The sequence below is a fragment of the Fukomys damarensis genome, unplaced genomic scaffold (genome assembly GCF_012274545.1).
Source record: "Fukomys damarensis isolate Sample0158 unplaced genomic scaffold, DMR_v1.0_HiC HiC_scaffold_19, whole genome shotgun sequence".
NCBI lineage: Eukaryota > Metazoa > Chordata > Mammalia > Rodentia > Bathyergidae > Fukomys > Fukomys damarensis.
Window position 1 is genome coordinate 10,604,255 of NW_022900931.1, and position 22,185 is coordinate 10,626,439.

Here is a 22,185-nt window from a genome sequence, read left to right on the forward strand (position 1 = left end):
TTTTTTTTTTTTTTTTCTTTTTTTTTGGTACTGGGTATCAAACACAGGACCTTGCACTTTCGAGGCAGGCTGAGGAACCACTGAGCTAAATCCCCAGCCCTAAAGCCGTGAATCTTAATCTGGAAGTTGAAATAGCAGTTCCTCTGTTTTGTAGCTCTTGAGTATTACTGCTCTTCCATCTTGGGGGGATGCCTTGCGTGTCGCTGTGCAGAGTGACCCCAAGTGCTGCGACTGTGACTGCCAGATGTGGCCTTGGCTGCTTCCCCAAGCCTCTTCTGCAGACTCTGCTCTCTGAAGGGGACAGTGGCTTCATACTGACGTTACTGATCTTTTTGGCAGAGTGGAAGAAGAAGCTGCCCAGAAGAATATGGCCCTCAAGAAGATTAGGGAACTGGAATCTCAGATATCTGAACTCCAGGAGGACCTGGAATCTGAGCGGGCTTCTAGGAACAAAGCTGAGAAGCAGAAACGGGATCTTGGGGAAGAGCTGGAGGCTCTGAAAACAGAGTTGGAGGACACTTTGGATTCCACAGCTGCCCAGCAGGAGCTCAGGTGTGCTGTGGGGCTGCCTGGCCAAGGCCATGAGGATGTGGCTGGGGCAGGGCAGTGGGGAGGGACTAGGGAGGCCTTGGGCTGGAGGGATGGAGCCAGGCCTTTTGCACACAGCTGGCCTTACGTAGAAGGCTTGGATGTTGATGTTTCCTGAGCAGCTTCTCTACAAAAGGGAAGCCTGTTGAGTCAAAGTTTGGGCTAATACAAGGGCAGGTCCTGAGGCTGCAAAGGAACAGAAGGTGCTACAGGGTGTGTCTGTGAGCTGTGGCTGTGGCTTGGATGACCAAAGAGGGAGGCCAGTGTGGACGAGTGCTGTGCCCCTCACCAGCCTCCCTGCAGTCAGGGAAGAGCCCAGGGCAGCACCATCCAGCATCCTCAGCTTCACTCAGGGTGTCTCTCCATCCAGGTCCAAGCGCGAGCAGGAAGTGAACATCCTGAAGAAGACCCTGGAGGAGGAGGCCAAGACCCATGAGGCCCAGATTCAGGAGATGAGGCAAAAGCACTCGCAGGCTGTGGAGGAGCTGGCGGAGCAGCTGGAGCAGACCAAGCGGGTGCGGGGCCTCCCCAGCCTTCTGGCAGGGAGGGCTTCTTCCGGGGTGGGGCCTCCACTGACCTTCAGCACTCCGGGCCTTGCAGTCTAAACTGGTCCTGCAGAGTGGTTCAGGTGTCAGACTGCCCGTGTCTGAGGCCTGGCTCCAGCTCTTAATCACTGAGTCACCTGGGCACATAAGAACACCTGTGCCTCAGTTTCTCTGTCTGGAAAGGAGGGTAATGATAGGACTGTCTGTCTGATATGATTATCTAAGGCTTAGAGCTGCTAAAGACGTAAAATTCTTAGATAGTAAGGGATAAATACAGTATGTTGTTGGTAGCGTGCATATCCTGCCAGACCAGAAAATGTCAAGGAATCAGAGTGACCCTGAGCCTGAATGTCAGAGGGCTTAGTGCTCCCTTTTCTGACGGTGGAGTCCTCTCGTGTCCACTTCCAGCAAGCAGTGCACTGCCCTCTTACTGGGAAGCCCTGGTGACATCCATCCAGTGGGCCTCCTGGCCAGGCAGCTCTCTGACAGGACAGGTTCTGCCTCCTGTGGCCCCAGCTCTTCCACAAGGCAGCGGTAAAATATATTTAGAACCGTCCGTTTGTCTTCTTACTGCTCTGCACCGGGCCAGGTGTGACTGCCTTCCTCGGTCTCGGTGTTGTCACTCAGCCAGCCGTTGGACTCACTCTTGTCCAGTTCAGGATGGGAAGGTTGCATTTATCTTGTAAGCACCACCTTTGTATTTTAAAGGAGCGTTACGTTATTCCTATGAACATCGGGTTTCAGAGAAGCTTTATTGGGAGTCTAAGAACAGTTTATTGTAGTATAAATATTGTTAGAATCAGAGCACCTGCAACACCTCTCCCCTGAATATTCCCTCTGTCCAGAGGGTGACTGGGCAGGAATTGTCTTAGAGCTTGGAAAGCTGAGGTCCCCAGAGGTGAGAATCATCTCTTACCTACCCTCTGAGAGAGAAGGGCAGCTTTTCCTGAATTTGTCACTTTTGCTGCAGAGGCAGCAATTTCTCAACCTAGAGCAGGTGGTGCTTTAGTGATGCTGGAAAAAGCAGCCAGCCGCATGGCAGGGCCCAGATGTCCCATTTGTGTCCTCGCCCTGTCCCCAGGTGAAAGCCACCCTTGAGAAGGCGAAGCAGAGCCTGGAGAATGAGCGGGGTGAACTGTCCAACGAGGTGAAGGTCCTGCTGCAGGGCAAGGGGGACTCAGAGCACAAGCGCAAGAAGGTGGAGGCCCAGCTGCAGGAGCTGCAGGTCAAGTTCAACGAGGGGGAGCGCGTGCGCACCGAGCTGGCCGACAAAGTCACCAAGTTGCAGGTGAGGTTTCTGTGGTCCCTGGCCTGGGCTTGGGGCCCTCGGCACCAGCTGGGTTGTGGCCCAGACCCACAGGGCGAGAACTTCTCCCCCTCTGCCTGTGCTGGCTCCTCAGCGGGGCCTCTGTGGTCCGATGCTGACTCTAGTCCAGCTCACCCTGCTTGCTTTTCTCTTCCCACCTAGGTTGAGCTGGACAATGTGACCGGTCTTCTCAACCAGTCTGACAGCAAGTCCAGCAAGCTCACCAAGGACTTCTCCGCACTGGAGTCCCAGCTGCAGGACACTCAGGTAGGATGGGGCCAGGCCCTGGCAGTTGGAGCCTTCGCAGAAGGACCCTGTTCTTGCGTGGCCTTTGCTGCTGGACCTCTGAGCTTTTGTCACAGAGCACATCTGATCTCACACCCTCTCCTCCAGCTGCCACCGGCTCTTTCCATGGCCGTCCCCTAAGTCAGACTGGTCCTCCCTCCCATTGGGTGTGGGCCTGAGAGCTCTGCACTGTGTCCCTGAGCACCATGTCCCTGTCCCCTCTGAGTAGGAGCTGCTGCAGGAGGAGAACCGGCAGAAGCTGAGCCTGAGCACCAAGCTGAAGCAGATGGAGGATGAGAAGAACTCCTTCAAGGAACAGCTGGAGGAGGAGGAGGAAGCCAAGCACAACCTGGAGAAGCAGATTGCCACCCTCCAGGCCCAGGTGTGGCTGCCCCTCCACAGAAGTACCTTTTCCTTGCCCTCGTGGAAGGGGGAAATGGTGGGGCAGATTCTGTAACTGGGTTGGCTCGCTGGTTCCCCTCACCATATGGCAGTCAGCTTCCAGGTGTCCCCAGACCAGGTGTGTCTGGAACAGGCGCCCTCTGTGTGTTTCCTTACTCCTTGCCCCGTCCAGGTGACCGACATGAAGAAGAAGATGGAGGATGGTGTGGGGTGCCTGGAGACTGCTGAGGAAGCCAAGCGGAAGCTCCAGAAGGACCTGGAGGGCCTGAGCCAGCGGCATGAAGAGAAGGTGGCTGCCTATGACAAGCTGGAGAAGACCAAGACTCGGCTGCAGCAGGAGCTGGACGACCTGCTGGTGGACTTGGACCACCAGCGGCAGAGCGCCTCCAACCTGGAGAAGAAGCAGAAGAAGTTCGACCAGGTGCGTGGTCACGGCTTGGTCCTTGCATCCCTCTCTCCAGCCCACAGCCAAGGGCAAGGCCACTTCAGAGTCTGCAGTGATAGGCTCAGGAGTGGCCTTTCCCTTTCTCTCGCTTTTTTTTTTTTGGTACTGGGGATCAAACTCAGGTCCTTGTGCTTGTGAGTCTGGCAGTGGAGCCACTGAGCTAAATCCCTGGCCCTCTTGCTTTTTTTTTTAAACTCTAAAATTCTAAAATGGACTGGTGTTAGTATTTAAAATGTTTTATGTACATGTTCATATCTATTTGAGTCAAGACAGCTACCGAGGTGCAGACACCAGGGCCAGGTAGAATAATAGAATAAGTAAATCAGGACGCCAGCAAACTACAGCCAAATCCAGCTCACCACTGTTTCGTAACATGCGCCACAACCATGCCCATGTTCATGTTGATTCTGGCTGTTTATGCTGTAGTAGCAGAGTTGAGTAGTTGCTACAGACTATAGGACGTACAGAGTCTAAGGAAGACTCTGAACCCTTTGTGAAGAAAGTCACCAACCCGTGGCATCGAAGAGCGAGGCAGAGGGGAGGGGAAGGCAGAGACCAGGTAGAGCCAGGGGTGGGTCCGTGCAGAGACAGACACTGGAGGGGCTGATGGCATTTTTGGAGGCTGCACATGGGATTTGGGCTTCAGAGCAGCTAGACTCATGTTCTCTTCAAGAAAAAGCCCAACCCATTGTTCAGGGCTTTTACAAATGAATGATTCCTTTGGCCTGTGGAAGGGGCACAATGTGACATTCAGGATCAGCATTACTCAGTGATAACAATGAAACAGAGGTTAAGACATGGTGGCTTCTGCGACAGGGAGGCACTACACTGTGACTGTGTCATCGTCCGATCCAACCAGCTCCTGGGAGCAGGCTTGAGTTGCGCGTCCTGGGCCTGGCACCTCTCAGACCCCGCATCCAGGTCCTCATTTCCCGCAGAGCCTGGAGCTGGCTGCAGTGCCCGCAGTGGTCCACAGCTGTCCACGCCCTGGCCTCATGGTGTGTGCTTCTTTCCAGCTCCTGGCTGAGGAGAAAACCATCTCCGCCAAGTATGCTGAGGAGCGTGACCGGGCCGAGGCGGAGGCCCGTGAGAAGGAGACTAAGGCGCTGTCACTTGCCCGGGCGCTGGAGGAGGCCATGGAGCAGAAGGCAGAGCTGGAGCGCCTCAACAAGCAGTTCCGCACAGAGATGGAGGACCTCATGAGCTCCAAGGACGACGTGGGCAAGAGTGTGAGTGCTGGGTGGGCCAAGGGGCCTGGGGGGGCACCAGGTGGGGCATCACCTGGGGCCAGGTTGCATACACCTGTCCACGCTTCTGGCCTCACTTGGGCACCTGGGCTCAGGTCCACGAGCTGGAGAAGTCCAAGCGGGCCCTGGAGCAGCAGGTGGAAGAGATGAAGACCCAGCTTGAGGAGCTGGAGGATGAGCTGCAGGCCACTGAGGATGCCAAGCTGCGGCTGGAGGTGAACCTGCAGGCCATGAAGGCCCAGTTTGAGCGGGACCTGCAGGGCCGCGATGAGCAGAGCGAGGAGAAGAAGAAGCAGCTGGTCAGACAGGTGTGTGCCTCCCTGCCCCAGGCAGAGGTGCCAAGGCCTCCTTGCTTCACCTGGCTGTGCAGGGCTCCTGGTCCACTCCCTCCACAGCCCCATGTCCCACTCCTTTGCCCCACAGCTCAGTGACTCACTCTGTTAGGTACATAGACCCTCCAAGACTGTCCTGCGTGCACCGGGGCTCAGGCCTAGAGTGAGGTCCACATGTGGCCCAGCTTCTTGAGCTGTTGGGGTTCCCCAGGTGCGGGAGATGGAGGCAGAGCTGGAGGATGAGAAGAAGCAGCGCTCAATGGCAGTGGCCGCCCGGAAGAAGCTGGAGATGGACCTGAAGGACCTGGAGGCGCACATCGACACGGCCAACAAGAACCGGGAGGAAGCCATCAAGCAGCTGCGGAAGCTGCAGGTGAGGCCAGGCCGGGCCAGTCTGTGCGGAGTGCTGGACGCGGGTCCACTGGGCCTGTGTGGGAAACCGGTGCAGGCTGGGGGTGGCTGCCTTCCCCTCTGTGAGCAAGGTTGTGGGTGCACTAAGCCCATTCACCGACAGTCTCAGGCCCAGAGCTGAGTGGAAAGAGTAGTCTGAAAGCAAAGCTGCAATGAGATCAGTGACTGAGTAGTTCGTCAAAAGAGCAGCAAGGCCGAGCATTTAGCTCAGTGGTTCTGCTGCCTGCCTCACAAGGGAAAGGTCCTGATCAATCCCCAGTACAAAAAAAAAAAAAAGCAAACAGGTACGAATTTAGACATGCAGAAGGCTCAGGGAAGGTGACCACTGAATGCACATTTCCAAAAGAAACCAGGTACTGACCCAGTGGATAGTGATCAGAAACTCTGAGCTGAAGGGACACACACTGGGACATTTCCACCTTGTCAGGAATTTAAAAGGAGCACATTAGAAACTGCACCCAAGTACAAAAAAAAAAAAGCAAACAGGTACGAATTTAGACATGCAGAAGGCTCAGGGAAGGTGACCACTGAATGCACATTTCCAAAAGAAACCAGGTACTGACCCAGTGGATAGTGATCAGAAACTCTGAGCTGAAGGGACACACACTGGGACATTTCCACCTTGTCAGGAATTTAAAAGGAGCACATTAGAAACTGCTCTGAGGGGCTGGGGATTTAGCTCAGTGATTCTGCTGCCTGCCTCACAAGGACAAGGTCCTGAGTTCGATCCCTGGTACCAGAGAGCTGCTCTGAGGGTCCATTGTGTTCAGTATGCCATTGATAAGAATAAGTTAAAGAAAATTGGCTGTGGGCGGGGTTGTGAGCCATGGATTGTGTAAATCCCGGTAGTGTTTTTAACTGGCACAGACTGGCTATGTGCAGGAGCCATACCGTTTGGTTCAGGGAATCCCAGTGTGACTTTTGCCTGCAAAAGAAAAAGGCAGCTTGACACACATCATTAGGATTGCAACGGCAGAACGACAGAAGGGAGCATGTTCCCTGCTTTATTGCTGGGTTAGCCTGGCAGGAAGGGAGTTTCCTAACTTGTAACTGGGCTGGCCTGGGTGTGGAGTTTTCATTGTGGGTTTGCATTGTGCAGTGCTGTGAGCACCAGATTTAATTTAATTGGAAATAAGAAAGGGCGGCGGGGCTAATACATATCCAGTGATCACCACTGTCAAAAGCATGCTTTGTGGGCCAGAGATTTAGCTCAGTGGTGCCACCACCTGCCTCATAAGTGCAAGGTCCAGAGTTCAATCCCTGGTACCAAAAATACCCAAAAACAAACAAACAAAAAAAAACAAACATGCTTTGTAAATCCTGATGTCACATGAGAGTGAAAGGGTAAGGGATGCAGAGCTGGTCTTTAGTTAATTCCTCCGCCCTTTCATACTTCCCGTTGGTTAAATACGACAGTGGGCTAACAGCAGGTCCCCCTCTGGGGTGTGGGGTGGAAGGGCCAGACCGGGTAGGATGTGGGTGGCAGTGCCAACCTCTCCTGCCCTCCCAGGCCCAGATGAAGGACTGCGTGCGTGAGCTGGATGACACGCGCGCCTCCCGGGAGGAGATCCTGGCGCAGGCCAAGGAGAACGAGAAGAAGCTGAAGAGTATGGAGGCCGAGATGATTCAGCTGCAGGAGGTGAGCTGGGCCCCAGGGACATCCAGCAGGTGACAGCTCGGAGCCGTTGCCCATCTGCCCTAGTCAATGGGAGGGCTGGAAGCAAGGCAGCAAACTCCAGAGCTTCCCGGAAGGGCTCCCTGCAGACTTCATTCTGTCGCCAGGTCCCTGGTGTGCTCATTGTGTGTGGCCGTGAAATTGTGACAGTTCAGGCCATGTTGCGAGGCCTTGTGGTGATCATACCTGCTGCTGTGGATTGTGCCCTCCCGAGGGCCTGAATGTTCCTTTGGTTGCCCTGTCAGTCTCGTGGCAGCTACGCCGTGAAGCATACTGGACTAGAGAGTCTCCTACAGCTTGATGTTTTGGCCTACGAGGTGCTTAGCGAGCCCTGAGGCCAGAACCTTCTCCTTTGCTCTCCTGGGCTCAGGTGATCTTTCCCTTTACTGTCACTGTGGCCCTTGTGCAGGCTCCCTCTCCCTCAGAGTGAAACCTGTCCCGTGCACCTGGTGTGAAGTGAACTCAGGCTCTAGCCTGGGCTTACATCCCTGACCCCTGGTCTGCCGGGAGTGCGAAGCAGCCAGCACTGAGGATCTGTCCACTTGTCCCCTCTTTTAGGCCTGGATGTTTCTTATGTCCCTGACACCTGACTTGATTCCTTGCACTTGAAGGGGTTTTGTGAACATGTGGTTTTTAAGCTGTGATCTCAGACAGGGGGCTCAGGAAGGAGGGCTTTGTGGAAGAGAGGAGAGCTGTGGCTTGGGAGGGCAGTGCCGCAAGGTGTCTGTGGAGTGCTGGGGGAGGAGGCCATGGCAGCCCCATGGCAGATGGGTCACATCTGGGTCCTTGTGGCAGGAACTGGCAGCTGCCGAGCGTGCCAAGCGCCAGGCCCAGCAGGAGCGGGATGAGCTGGCGGACGAAATTGCCAACAGCAGCGGCAAAGGGTGAGCCGAGTGAGGAGCCGGGGATGGGGCTGGGGTGTCTTCCCCCGTTGCAGGCCCTCATTCCTCCCCATCCTCCCCAGAGCCCTGGCACTGGAGGAGAAGCGACGTCTGGAGGCCCGCATTGCCCAGCTGGAGGAGGAGCTGGAGGAGGAGCAGGGCAACACAGAGCTGATCAACGACCGGCTAAAGAAGGCCAACCTGCAGGTGGGCACCAGGGTGGCTGGGCTGCCTTCCACACCAGGGCTCCCAGCCCTGGGTCTGAGCTCTTCGCACAGATGGAGGCAGCAGCTGGCAGAGGCTGAGGGCACACTGCTTCCTGGTGGCTTCTGGGAAATGTCTCTGGGCCCCTATTCATGGACAGACTCCTTCCTGGGGGAGATGAGATCTCCGACCCCAGGGCCGGGTGGGATCTTCCTGCCCCCTTCCTGCAGCCCACCTCAAGGCCAGTGGTTTTCCTTCCTGCAGATTGACCAGACCAACACTGACCTGAACCTGGAGCGCAGCCATGCCCAGAAGAACGAGAATGCCAGGCAGCAGCTGGAGCGCCAGAACAAGGAGCTCAAGGTCAAGTTGCAGGAGATGGAGAGCACTGTAAAGTCCAAGTACAAGGCTTCCATCACTGCCCTTGAGGCCAAGATCGCACAGCTGGAGGAGCAGCTGGACAACGAGACCAAGTATGTTTCCCACTTGCCCGAGTTGGCAACGGCAGTCTTCCTGGCTGCCCCTGGAACAGCCGTAGGCCTTGCTGTGGTCCTGTCCTCAGCGTCCCAGGTCCAGAGGCTGTCTTCCATGCAGGGCAGTCCTTGTCCTTCTTGCCGGAGGGGGTTTGGGGCTTTGACTAGGAGTCCAGGGTTGCCCTTGAGGGCTGCAGTAAAGAAAGGTGCAGTGTCTTGCCCACCTGGTCAGCCATCTGTGGTCTTGGAGAGACTGAGACTTCTTGGGAGGGAGTGGGGATCTCACTGAGTCCCAGACCTCTGTTTCCCCCTTTCCTTGCCGAACTTTGAGGATATCATGGCCTCTCTGGACCCAGTCGCCTCGTCTGTAAAATGGGGATCATCACAGTGCCTGTCCTCGAAGACAAAGCACCACGCGGGTGTGCAGGGATGACCTGCACCTCGGCCTCGAGGTCACCCTGTGAGATCAACAACTTGTGGCTTCTTGGCCACACTCCCTGAGCCACGTGTCTGTGCCACACAGGGAGCGCCAGGCAGCCTCCAAGCAGGTGCGCCGGGCCGAGAAGAGGCTGAAGGACGTGTTGCTGCAGGTGGATGACGAGCGGAGGAACGCGGAGCAGTACAAGGACCAGGTGAGTGTGCGGCAGAGCTTGCCAGGGCATGGATGGGACGTTGGCCCCACGCCCAGAGCCCCTAACCAGGTCCCCTGGCCGCCTGTCTCCACAGGCTGACAAGGCGTCCACGCGCCTGAAGCAGCTCAAGCGGCAGCTAGAGGAGGCTGAGGAAGAGGCCCAGAGGGCCAATGCCTCACGCCGGAAGCTGCAGCGTGAGCTGGAGGACGCAACAGAGACGGCCGACGCCATGAACCGTGAGGTCAGCTCCCTGAAGAACAAGCTGAGGTGAGCCATGCCAACTGCCGTGCGTGCGAGCAGCACGGTCCGGAGAGTCCCCTCCACGCCGTCCCTGTTCTCAGCCCAGGCTTATGGGCAGTGTTCAGGGATGTGTCCGGAAGGTGCCCATTGTAGAGCGATGCGTGCCCTTCACGGGTTCTGCTCGCTCCGCGGCCTCAGCCCAGCCTTGGGAACACACGGGAAACTCCTGGTAATTTATTCCCAACTAGTGTTAAAAGTCCACCTTCCTGAAGCCCCAAGCTTGACGAGGACATTTCCAGGTTGGGAGTTTTGAATCAGAAGTTGCTAGAGGCCACCTGGCTGCATCCCTAGCACATATTAGGCACCTAGGAAAAAAATACCTGCAGGGTGCATGCCAGCCCTGACATGTGGTACATGGAAATGTTGGGGAACTGCTGAGCACCCCTCAGGGACGGGTAGCATCCCAGAGGGATCAGGTGGTTGCAGCAGGACATCTCTTTCTCCAAAAATATCATTTCTCATTCCTCCTCCCACCATTCTCTTTGGTGGTACTGGTGATGGAACCCAGGACCTTGTGTGTTCAAGGCAAGCTCGCTACTGCTGAACAATATCCCCAATCCTTTTTATCTTTTCTTTGAGCCAAGGGTTTTGCTAAGTTGCCTCTAACTTGATCCTCTTGCCTCAGCCTCCCAAGTAGTTGGGATTACAGATGTGCAACACCACACTTGCCCCTCTTTTTGGAGAGCAGGTCTTGTTATGTAACCCTGGCTGCCCTCAGACTCATGATCTTCCTGCCTCAGCTTCCTGAGTAGCTGGGACTATAGGTATGTGCCACCATTTGTGGCTGGGGCCTATTTTTAAGGCATAAGAGCAGAAAGACCAGACTTGGTCATCCGTATTTTAGTATGCATTTTCTAAGCTCTGATCTGAAGATGCTTGTCTTTGTGTCCTGTGTAAACAGTCATTCCTGCCTCCACCTGTTTTGTTTTGTCTTTTGAAGCAGGATGGAGCCCAGGGCTCTGCACTGTGGTGCAAGTACTACAACTTGCCCTCCCCTCCCCTAGATTGATAGGGAGTTTGCTGGGAGGGGCGCCCGTTACAGGAGACAGCTTCATCTGCTGTTCTGCCTCCCTCCTGCTTTTCTGACCCGTTTGTGCTGGTGTGAGGAGCACTGATGTGTCAGTGGTCTGCGGGCTGCCTGGCTCCCCCAGGTGTCCTGTCCCACCCACAGCGATGCCGCCCCACGCGCAGTGCTGCTTCTCCCTCATGGGAACGGGCAGTCCCCAGACTCTCTCTAACGTTGGCTTTGACAGTGCCCTGTGCTGCCGCCCCTCAACAGGGCCCTGCTGACCCTCTGCCTTTTCCCGCAGGCGCGGGGACATGCCCTTTGTCGTACCCCGCCGGATGGCCCGGAAAGGCGCTGGTGAATGCTCAGACGAGGAGGTGGATGGCAAAGCGGATGGGGCCGAGGCCAAGCCTGCCGAATAGGCCGCTTCTCTGCCTCCTGGGTGGGTGGACAGATGACTCCACACCTCTCCCTGCCCCCGCAGCGCCCTGCCTTGCCTCGGGACTGCCGTGACCGAGACCCCTTCCCCCAGCCCAGCTGAGGGCATTGGCTTCCTCTGCTGCAGCCCTGCAGCCCCTCCCCTCTCCGAGAATCCAATACCAAAGAGTCAGGGCCAGGGCCCATGCCCGGAAAGCGTGACCACAGGTCTGTACCCTCTCTTGCCTGAAAGCACCAGCGGTGAGGCAAGGTGGGCAGGCTGCGGGGGCGGCCGCCAGAGTTTTCTATGAATCTATTTTTCTTCAGACTAAAGGAATTTTGATAGCCCGACACCTAGAAGTGCTGTGACCTTCCCCCTGCCTCGCCACCTGCTCCTCCTCCCTCCTCCCTTGTCTGCAGTTGGCAATCACAAGTGGTGACCTCACGCCTCTGTTGCATCGGCCCCCCGCTCTCCTGGGCCCTGAGTGGTCCAGAAGGAGCGGTCCCGGACTCCACCTCTGTGCAGGGCACAGAATGTGGGGGAGAGGGAGGCTCTCCCCACCCCCTCCGGGCAGTGCCACTGTCTCTGCCCCTCCCGATTCCAAGATGTCTCAAGTGCAATGCCACCTCCCCTCCTTTGCCGAGGGCAGCCTGCCTCTGCATCGGGGCCGAGCAGACAGGGCGTCGGCCATGCAGGAAAGGCCAGCAGCCTTCCGGTGGCTTCTCCCAACACTCTTGGGGACCAAATATATTTAATGGTTAAGGGACTTGTCCCAGATCTGGCAGCCAGAGCACCAGAGAAGGTTGATGGCCTCTGCCTGATCCTGTGCCTTCTAGGGCTGGGGCCCCAGGGCGGCTTATCTGCACCGTTGATTCAGTACAGTTTAAAATCCTGCCACCTGCACAGATGTTTTTGAAAGGAAAAAAAGGTTTTCTTTTCTCCCCTTCTTGTAATAAATGATACAATTCTGAGTCTATCACTGCCTTTCCTTTGGAACCATGTTTAGAAGAGAGTAGCTTGTCCTACACTGGTCTACACTGGTTGCTGAATTTACTTGTATTTCTAACTGTTATGTATATGCTGCATTTAGACTTACTTATGGCAAGAAGGCATTTTTTTTTTTTAAGGAAACAAACTCAACAAATCATGAAGCTACTACATAGGCCTAAAAAGCTCTGAATTCAGGTCCCAGTTGCTGTCTCAAAGGAGTGAATGGAACTCCGGAATCCGACCACCCCCTTTTTATATAATAAAAGTGCCTTAGCATGTGTTGCAGCTGTCACCACTACAGTAAGCTGGTTTACAGATGTTTTCCACTGAGCGTCACAATAAAGAGTACCATGTGCTACGAGCCGCGTCTGTGGTGTCCATCTGCGGGGAGGGTGGCTTGGAGGGGCTGTGCTGTGGACCCAGGAGAACCCTAACCTCACCTGGCCAGAATTTCGAATGGGGAGGGCTTTGGGCAATCAGTGAAGTCCTCAGGGCCAGTGCCACCGGCATTGGTGAGGGGCCGTCTCTCCCCTGCCACAGGGGTCATCTTTCTCTACCCCAGGAGGTGTGGAGGTTGGGGTAGGGAGGGCTGCGCCCGAGGAGAGGCAGAAGCGGGAGGGGAGGGCAGCAAGCAGGCCTCCTGGGAGGCTCTGTACAGGGCCAGTAGCACACAGGTCGGTGCTTTTAAGTAGAGTGTGAAAAAGTGAGTTGGAAGGGAGATGATAAAAAGGATCCATAATGCTAGGCAAAGAAAATACGAAAGAGAAGTCAAAAGACACAGCAGATTGGAAGGGATGATAAAAAGGATCCATAATGCTAGGCAAAGAAAATACGAAAGAGAAGTCAAAAGACACAGCAGACAGACTGATCAGGACCCCGTGTCTCCATCTAATCCGAGTCCCCAGTGGAGAGAATCAGACTGTGCTGGGGCCACCTTCTATCACATGTTGACTTACATATTGTCTGTTTTCATGGTCATCTTTTTGGTTTCATCAGTAACCTGCTCATTCTTAAGCTGATACAGTATGATTTTCTTTATTTTAGTTTTACCCTGCATTTTGATGCTTTAACGAAGGGACTGGCCATTCGTTGCTCTTCTCGTAAATTCTGCCTTCTCATCCTTAGCTGTTTATTTTTTAACTCCAAAGATGCATTTTGGATTAGAGTTGGCTTGGTATAGCCAGCACTTTTCAAAGTGGAGACCCCAGCCCAGCAGCAGCAGCAGCAGCAGCACCCAAGAAGGTGTTAGAAATGCACATCTTCATGCCCACAGCAGACCCGACTTAAAAAACTTCTGCATTAATGTATTCAATATGAACACTCAAGTCATCATGACGAATGTGTGTGTTCTGAACCCACAGCTGGAATTACAGGGCTCCACTGGTTTTGTCAGCGTTTCTGTCCTTTTGTCCATTTATATCATGGGGCCCGCGGGTAACATTCTTGGTCTTCACTGGACCAGCAAAGGGTGGGCAGTGCCCTGGTTGCCTGACCCATCCTCCACGCAGGAGGGGTTACTGATCCCAAGTCCCTTGCAGGTGAGTGGTCTGTGCTTCCTTTCCACCCTGCAGTGTGTCCTGGGTGGAACTCAGTAGATGCTGCCCCTTTCCTGAGGGTTTGCTCCTGACTCGGGATGATGTTTCCTCCGTTGCTTATGTCAGCTAACTTTCTGTTACTGTAGTGGAATATCTGAGGCTGGTGTCACAAGTTTATTTAGCTTGCAGTTTTGGGAGCTGAAAGTCCACTAGCATTGTACAGGCTCTGGTGGGGCCGCTGTGCCTGCATCACATGGTGGCTGGCAGCATGGCAAGAGTGTAAGTGCAAGGGAGAGATCACCTGGGCAGGCAGGAGAGCAGCGCAGAGCAGGACCCGTCTTGCAAAGGTCCCATTGCCTCCCAGCACTGCACCCTGAGGGCAAACATTCAATACTTGAACCCTTGAGGAGCAGTCCTAGACGTTTCACCTGTACTTGGAAGATGTCTGCCTTGGTCACAGCACCTATCCCAGATGACCCATCCTGTAACCTTCAGATTGCCCCCCGAATAGGTCTGCAGTATGCAGGAAACTGCATGCAGGGACCCCCTCCATAAGCAACACTCCCTCATACCCCTCAGGCTGTTGCCAGGGGCTCTCTCCACTGTCCCCCTGTGACGCAGCCCAGGTCCTAAGAAAGGTCTTGCCTGCCTGCTCCTGATGTCTACTTGTGAATCTTGGGTAGAATGGACTGAGTGGGCTGATAAGTTCCAAAAAGTGATGAAAGAAGAACAGTGGCAACTGACAGAAACCTGTGCCAACTGGCAGGACCCATGGAGAGCTCCATTGAGGCTGGGAGCTGCAAGAAGAGCTCCAAGTAGTTGCAGGGGCTGCTGCAAGAGCAATGACACTGAGAACTTTTAGGCACTCACACTCAGAGCCCAGGCCTGCTACCACCAAGGGCTGCACTCTTTCCTATTATGATTTCTGTCTGAATTGAGGGGAAGAACACTCAGCTGACTGGTAACAATTCCATGTATAAAATTTTCTTGAAATAACAATATTATAGAGAATGCACAGGTAAGTTTAGGGGTTTCCAAGGTTTAGGGAAAGCAAGGGGCTCTGAAAGATTGACATCAGGGAGTCACTTGGTGGTGACAGAAAACTCTTGTCACGATGGTTCTGTGAACTTGGACATGGGATAAAGTGTCGAAGGATGCAGGAGACCAGCTTGAAACCATGCTGAGCAGGCTTCAGATATTATTGATTTGGCTTATCAATTCAGCTATTAATAATAAGTCACTCCAAGGCCGAGGTGTGAATTGCTAATTGACCTTTTGGCTGGTGTTTGCAGACAGTCACAAATGAGGTCTTGGTGATCCTGGGGGTTGTGATGTCACAAATAGCAAGGGAACACTGCAGCTGGGGAATTAGGACTGTGCAGCCACTCCAAGATCAAATGTTAGCTAAAAAATACGCAGGTGGCTTCTTAGCTATGATGTGCAAGATAGCACAGGTGCCTTGCTAAGCGTGACCTGTCCTTAGCAAGTATACACAGTTGCTCCCCTTTTACAGCCTGGCTCATTAGTGCACTAGTTCTGCTGTTCTTACATCTGCCTTCTTACCCCTTTGCTGTGTTGTATAATGGTAAAGACTGACTAATCCAGAGCTCATGGTCTTGGCCAGGACAGAGCTGAGATCAGGTGGTCTTTAGCCAGGATAGAGCTAAAGATCAACTTCTGGCCCTCCAAGTAATAAGCTATCATTCTTTATTCTCTGTTCCTTATTTTTTGTATATTATTCTTTCACCCCCTGCTGTTCCCTGATCAGGAGACTGGGCATCCCCCGGTGACAGGTCAGGCTATCAGCTATAAAAGAAGGACTCTTAACAAACACACATAAATGAGCACGTGCAGAACCTGGTGAAACTCCAGTTAGCTCTGTGATCTAGCTCATTGTACAGTGCCAGTGTCAATGTCCTGCTGGGCAGGGTCGCACACACTTATAATCCCAGCACACAGGAGACTGAGGCAGGAGGATTGCTTTGAGGTTAAGGCCAGCCTGAGCTACACGGTTCAAGGCCAGCTCGAATCATAAAACAAGATCCTGTCTCAAAGCAAAACAGAAACCAGGACCAAAAGTCAATGTTCATGTTCATGAAGGGGACTTAGAACCTTTGTCTATTTTTTTTTTTTGTAAGTGCACTATTTTGTCTTGTGAATCTATAGTTTTTATTTTCCAAAAGGAAGTGTCCGTGACTCAAAACCTGAGTGGCCATAGTAAAGTTTGGTGGTGAAAGAAGGGAAGCCATGGGCAGCCATGTGTGAATTTGGGAAGATGTCATAATTCTCTGAGCTGGTTTCCTTGGCTGTACGTGGGGATGCAGGCTCTCTAGAGACTGTGCCGAGAAGATAAGAGGAGAGAAGGCAGGTGCTATGGCTGCTCAGTGTTCAGAGAAAAGGAGTGCTGAGAAGAGGGCGATTCTTGCTCATTGAGCAGCTGCTGCCTGTCAAGCACAGTCCCTCCTCTGTTTCAGGTCATCTCCCAGGAACTGCCAGGGAGACACCATCCTGGGCCTCATTCCACCAACAAGGAAACTGAGTCACAAACCAAAGGCTTGGGGAGAGGAATTCTGGCAGGGGTGTCTGATGCTGAATATTCTCTTCAGCTCTCGGCAGAAAGGAAGACCTGGTTGTTGCAGGACCCAGGATCTGAATCAAGCAGTGACGTGAGCATTTCCGGCAGCTTTGCTGGCCTGTGGACGTGGGGAGCACAGTCAGCACCCTCCACCCCCACAGCTCCACGTGGCCATTGGTCCTAAGCCAGGTGGGATCTGGATAATAACGCTAGTGGTGTCTGATGTGTTGTGATTCATCTCAAGCCAACAAGGAGCATTTAGGGGGAAAACCACATTTTCAGAGCACGGGAAGGTTTTAAGGATTATTATACTTCCTTTGGGGTGCTGGCCTAGTTCAGAAAACAAAAACCAGGATTCAAAAAGGCCTGGTTATAACCCCAGCTCTACTACTCCTTGCTGAGTCATGTCACTGAACTTTTCTTCTTTGGCAACCAAGGGTAATAAACATTTTCACCGCAGGGTTTGAAGCATTGGTTTATGTGTGTAAAAATGCTTTGCAAGTGGTAAGGGCCTCCTGTGCTGTTGCTTTTTTTCCTGCAAAGTTCAGATTTTAAAGGATTTAAAAATTCTTTTAAGTGTGGTAAAGTATATACCAGATAGAATTTACCAGCTTGGCCATTTTAAAGTGTAGAGTTCAGCAGCATTGATTGGATTCATGTTGTCCTGCAAGCATCATAACCGTCATCCCTAGAACACTTTTCATCTTGCAAAGCGGAAACTCTCTACCCTTAATAATTCCCCATTCCGCTCCCCCCCAACCACCGCTTTACCCCCTGAATCTGTTTTACTACTGTAACACTCAAGTGGCCTCATCTAGGGTTTGTCTTTTGGTGTCTGGCTTATTTCACATAGCACGGTGTCGTCAAGTTTCATCTATGCTGCAGAATGTGTCAGGGGTTCCTTCCTCTTTAAGGCTGAATAGTACTCCAGTGTATGCACAGGTTACATCTCACTTATGCATTTACCTCTGACGGATATCTGGACTTTGATGAATTATGGCGCTGACTGTGGGTGTACACGTGTCTGTATCTTTGCTTTCAATTCTTTGGGGCACGTGCCAGAATCATGTGGAAATTGCTAAATCATATGGTAATTCTATGTTTTCAGGGGAACCTGCACACTTTTCAATTGCAACAAGGTGATATTTTTAGGGTTGTATTTGGCAAAATAGCAGAGCCAGAAGAGAATCTCCTGGGTCTCCTGCCTGCTGGAGATGGTGTGGGGGCAGACTGATGGCTCTTGCCATATGCTAAGAGCTGCCTGGTCCCTGGCTGACTCTGACAGCTCCTCCCCAGTCCCACCAGCCACTCCACACTCCCGGTTTGGGATCTACTCAGCTGGAGCTGCTTCCTCTCTCGGTGGTGTAAGCTCGTTTGCAACACCTTCAGTGCTTGGGAAAGAGCCTTCCAACTTAAACTCATGCCTGTAAATTCATTAATCAGTTACTTGTTTTAAACTGGTCTCCGAAAGTTATTTGTTCACTCTACCAATGTTTCACATTCTCATAAACGTTATAACTGCATTAAGATTAAACAGGTTTGACCTATGATCTCAGCTATTCAGGAAGCTGAGACTCCAAAATGGCAGCTTAGACAATGTAGCAAGTCCTTGCCTCTAAAAGAAAGAAAGAAAGAAAGATTTATATTTATACTGACTTCAACATAAAAATATTAGGATTATGGGTTTGATTTTGTTATCATTCTACTTAGGTCTAAACTTTTCTGAAATTGATAGTTATCCAAGCTTGATTTTCCCATCTGAAGAAAGACAAGTAGGATTGATTGTCCCGCATGTGAGCATGTGATGCTGGTGGCCTGGTTATTGACAGCCGGGACTACTGCTGGCCCCTCCCCCTTCGCATGAGGTCACCAGGGGCTGTTGACATGGAGCGCATCCTCCCCGCTTTTTCAGGGTTGCTCCTTTATTGCAGGGTAAAGCAGGGACAGCAGCTCCTTTGTGAAAGAAAACCGAGTGCCTTGGGGTGCCACTCGGGCCCCAATCCGGGGCGCCCATGCTCTCAGGGCTGGGCTCAGGCTCCTCTCCTGGGTGGCCACCCCGACCTTGGCTGTGATCCCGTGCACTCCCCACCCCCTGCGTCCCAGCTTGGCCAGGGTCCCGCAGGGCCCGCCGTGGGGCTTGGGTGGCCTCTGGTCAGCGCCCTGACCCAGGCCTCCTGTCCTCTGTTCGTTCGCCTGCAGCTTTCTGCCCGGGGGGCCTGGCAAGCTGTCTCCGCTTGGCCCTGGGGAACACGTCCTCATCAGGCTCCTCGTCCACGGCCTGGCAGAAGTGCTGGGCTTCGTCCTCCTCCTGCCGCTGGCCAGGTGGAGCCTCTCGGGCGCCCCAGTGTCCTCAGCCTCGCTGTCCCCTTCAGCCCCAGCCCATGCTTTCTTCGTGCCTGCCGGGCTCTTCTTGCGGGCCGCGCTGTACGTTCTGGGCCTGCTGCTCCTGACTCTGCGCCTTGAGCCTCCGCTTCTCCTCCTTAGCCGCCAGGATGGACTGGAGCTCCTCCTCCGTCTGGAGCGGGAAACTGTGGAACGGCACGCTGCCCCGGCCGACGCCCTCCTGGATCTTGATGAGCTGCAGCGCCATCCGGGGACCATCTCCGGAATGGGAATGTTGTGCCCCGCATCCGGCTCCGCCTCGCTCTCCCACAGCCCGAACCGTGGCCAGCAGCTCGCTGACGTCCTGCAGGCGGCTCGAAGTGTTGGGGAACTTCTCCTGCAGCAGCTTCTTCGTGCCCCAGCTGGCGCCCGCGGGGACCACCTGGATGCTGCGATGGCAGAAGTCCGGCTCCTGGAGTCCGGGATGTAGTCGATGTCATGGTCTGGATAGGAAGTGTCCACCAGAGACTCTTGCCTTGAGGCTTCATCACCAAGGCAACAATGGTCAAAGGTGGAGCCTACAGCCATGACAGGGTCATGAGGAATGGGGTGTCGGGAACTCGGGCCGTCTGGGTGAAAAGGGCCCCTGGGGTGCACCTTTGAAGGGTGCATCCTGCTCCCAGCCTCTTCTCTCGGTGCCTGTTCCTTGATCTCCGCTTCTTGAGGTAAGAAGGGGTTAGAGGTTCTGGTCCACGCCCTTATGCCATGATGTGCCTGCCTTGGAGCTGGACAACCATGGATGGAAACTTCTTCATCCCTGAGCCAGACCAATGTTCCCCGTGTAAAGTTATCACTTAAGGGATGCTGAGTTTCAGTTTTGCAAGGTGAAGAGTTGCAGGGATGATGGTGGCGATGGTGGTCCCACAATGTGAATGCAACCAATGCTGCTGAACTGCACACCTCAAAAATGGCTGAGATGGTAACTTTTACCCCATTTCCTTCCGTGGCCTGGAGAGAAAGGGGTAGCAGAAGGGGTCCATTTTCTGAGCACTCAACACAGTGTGCAGCTTGTCTGGGTGAAGCCCACCACTCCCGGGGAGGGGCAGGGCGAGGAGAACATGGTCCCGGGGGCCTTGGCTGTTGACCCCCTGCTTTCCATGGGAAATGTGGTGCTCTTTGCCAGTGTGGTGCTCAAAGCAGTGTCGGAGCCTCTTTCTCACTGGGTTAGGATCACCTTCTCTGTGGCAGAAGTTTCGTATAGACCGAGGATTTTTGTCATGTCCCCAATTCTGGAGCTGCAGGCATCCTGGGTGACTTTTCTTTTCATGTCACCATCTGAGCTGAAGCGTTGTGTAGCAGATCTTAGGATCCGCAGTGGAATGGTTTCTGCTCACGTTCCAGGAGATAGGAGCCCTGCGTTCCGCCTTGAGCTGCAGCTTCAGTTTTGGATGCTCCACCACGAGACCATGTTCAACCCGTCTGGTCCACTGCACACCGATTAGGGGATCCACATCGAGGGGCCACAGCCTGTGTGGATCTTTAACAGGTTCTGCACCTCACTGTGTTTCTTTGTGTGTGTGTTTGGGGGGGGTTGTGTGCTAGTGAAACAAGGAAGAATTGGGAGAAGAGAGATTACAGAAAACAATGAACAAAAGAGCCCAACTCCCTTAGACAAACAAGGCTAGCCACGAATATCAAATGTACAAAGGTCAAACTAGGTTTGAGTTTTGCTTCCTCTTCTGACTTTCCCAATGAAAGCCACGGTCTTTCTCTTTACCCAGTTTCCTCACTTGTAGAATCAGATCATGTCAATATGTACAACTATCATACGCCTATTTAAAAATGAGGGAAAAGTCTGGCCCTTTTTGGGGTTATTGTAGCAGTGCAATCGAATAGAGTGGTAATTGTGATGTGTGCTTCATTGTGTGGTCCCTCTCTGCCCTTCCTCACACAGGGGCTGTAAGCGTGTGGCCTCACTGACATTTGTCCACTGCAGTACAGGCCCAGGCTGGTTTATGGGGCCCACCTGCTCCCAGCTCCTGCTGCCTGGGGTGAAGCAGGATGCTGCGGGGACTCACTAGACTTGACAGACTGTGGCCCCTACCCTGGAAGGTGCTATAGTGTTGGTACTCTGCCCCGTCCTCCACTGCCTGCTGGCCTAGCGAATTTTCTACCCTTAGTTATTCTGATTTATCTTTGAAGACCGGATGCCTGTGGGCCCGAGGTCCTTCCTTAGCTGAACGAGGTGGGATTTGAGGTGGCTGTCAGTGTGAACCCCAGGCAACCTCTACTTTCGTTATAGCCCCACTTGCGTGCTAAATGGCTCCCTCCTCCCAGAGCTATGACCTTGGACAGTGGCCATGGCCATGGCTAGAAAGAACAATAAACAAAATGAAAAGAGGTGGTGCCCAAGCTCCAGGAGAATCTCAACCCATTTCCAGAAAAAGAAATCAGTTGTCCACCCTTTCCCCCTCCTCATTTTTATACCTTGTTTTCTACCTTATGACTTCCCCACCCCTAACAAGGTGAGAAGTTGGTTTTTGAGTCTGGCTCCCACTTCTCAACCGAGAATGAAAGTCTCCTTCATTGCTCAGTGGGCACTTGGTCTCAGTACTGGTTCTGAGAGGGAGAAAGGACACAGTCTGGTGTCAAACACTGGCACTAACTGGGAGCAGAGCAGGGGGCAGTGGACTCTGACGCTGGAGGGATCTTAGAGGGAGCCGCACACGAGAGCTCCAGCGGGTGTGGCAGGTGCTCCTAGAGGAAGAGCCCGCTAAGCTGCTAGTCTAGGAGCTGCATGGGGCCTGGGGGCGGAGCTCAGTGCTGCAGCTGTTTGCAAGGCCCTGGATTCCATCCCCAGCACGGTCCCCCAATCCTTGGACACAATATTCCACAGCAGCCATAACCAAGGTGCAGCAGGTGCAGGGCACGTGGGAGCCCGTGCAAGGCTGAAGGGGGATGGGGAGGCAGGTGTGCCAGGGAGTGGGGTGTGCACGGCGGATGGGCTCCTTACAATCCTCGGGGTGACGGGCATGGTCTGTGGAGGGTCCCACCATCTGTCAGCGGTTGGTCTTTGTTCCCACAGCCAGGGTGGGCTGGGCTGGGAGAACCTGGCAGGTGGGGTCTGAGCTGGCTGCTCTCAGAGGTCACAGGAGGGTGGGGTGAACGTTGCACCAGCCTGTAGAATGTAGGGTGTGTACTCCTGAGCTGCTAGAAATTTTGAGTTTCATTTTCCCTATTGGGAGCCCTGCCGGGTATATGTACCCCGAGGGTACTCTGCTCACTCCTCAGCCTGCAGCTGGCAACTGGATCTGCTCAGCTCTGGGTGGCTGGGTGGAGTCCACACAGACAGAGGAGGATTCCTTGGTAAGTCGGGAAGCCCAGTTTCCTCATCCTCAGAACATCTTTGCCATAGAATTAGTGTCCCCCAAAGGAGCTCAGAGAGCTTGGGGAATGGGCCCCAGGCTGCACAGTTGAGACTCAGTAGAGCCTGGGTTGTGTCTGACTGCTCCCCTCCCTTGTACCTTCAGCAGAAGAGAGAAGAAGGAGCACACGGATGGGTCACAAAGCTCCCCTGGGCTCAGTGAGACACGGCCAGGTGACCGTGAGGAAA

General features: G+C 53.7%; 1 protein-coding gene across 2 annotated transcripts in view; it reads left to right on the top strand.

Moving 5' to 3' along the window:
* Positions 1-12,501, top strand: part of Myh9 (myosin heavy chain 9) — a 57,434-nt gene extending 44,933 nt beyond the window's left edge. Inside the window, exons 25-41 of one of the 2 annotated variants that reach the window (XM_010613892.1) lie at positions 340-552; positions 959-1,103; positions 2,215-2,421; positions 2,602-2,706; positions 2,954-3,106; positions 3,299-3,547; positions 4,588-4,800; positions 4,914-5,126; positions 5,362-5,523; positions 7,072-7,200; positions 8,032-8,120; positions 8,201-8,324; positions 8,586-8,794; positions 9,318-9,426; positions 9,521-9,693; positions 11,037-11,174; positions 11,477-12,501. In XM_010613892.1, the coding sequence (XP_010612194.1) occupies positions 340-552; positions 959-1,103; positions 2,215-2,421; positions 2,602-2,706; positions 2,954-3,106; positions 3,299-3,547; positions 4,588-4,800; positions 4,914-5,126; positions 5,362-5,523; positions 7,072-7,200; positions 8,032-8,120; positions 8,201-8,324; positions 8,586-8,794; positions 9,318-9,426; positions 9,521-9,693; positions 11,037-11,154 (2,611 nt within the window). In that variant the 3' untranslated portion in view covers positions 11,155-11,174; positions 11,477-12,501. Of the gene's footprint in view, positions 1-339; positions 553-958; positions 1,104-2,214; positions 2,422-2,601; positions 2,707-2,953; positions 3,107-3,298; positions 3,548-4,587; positions 4,801-4,913; positions 5,127-5,361; positions 5,524-7,071; positions 7,201-8,031; positions 8,121-8,200; positions 8,325-8,585; positions 8,795-9,317; positions 9,427-9,520; positions 9,694-11,036 lie in introns of both variants that reach the window. The other variant, XM_010613884.1, reaches the window with a different exon arrangement.
* Positions 12,502-22,185: the final 9,684 nt, after the last annotated feature.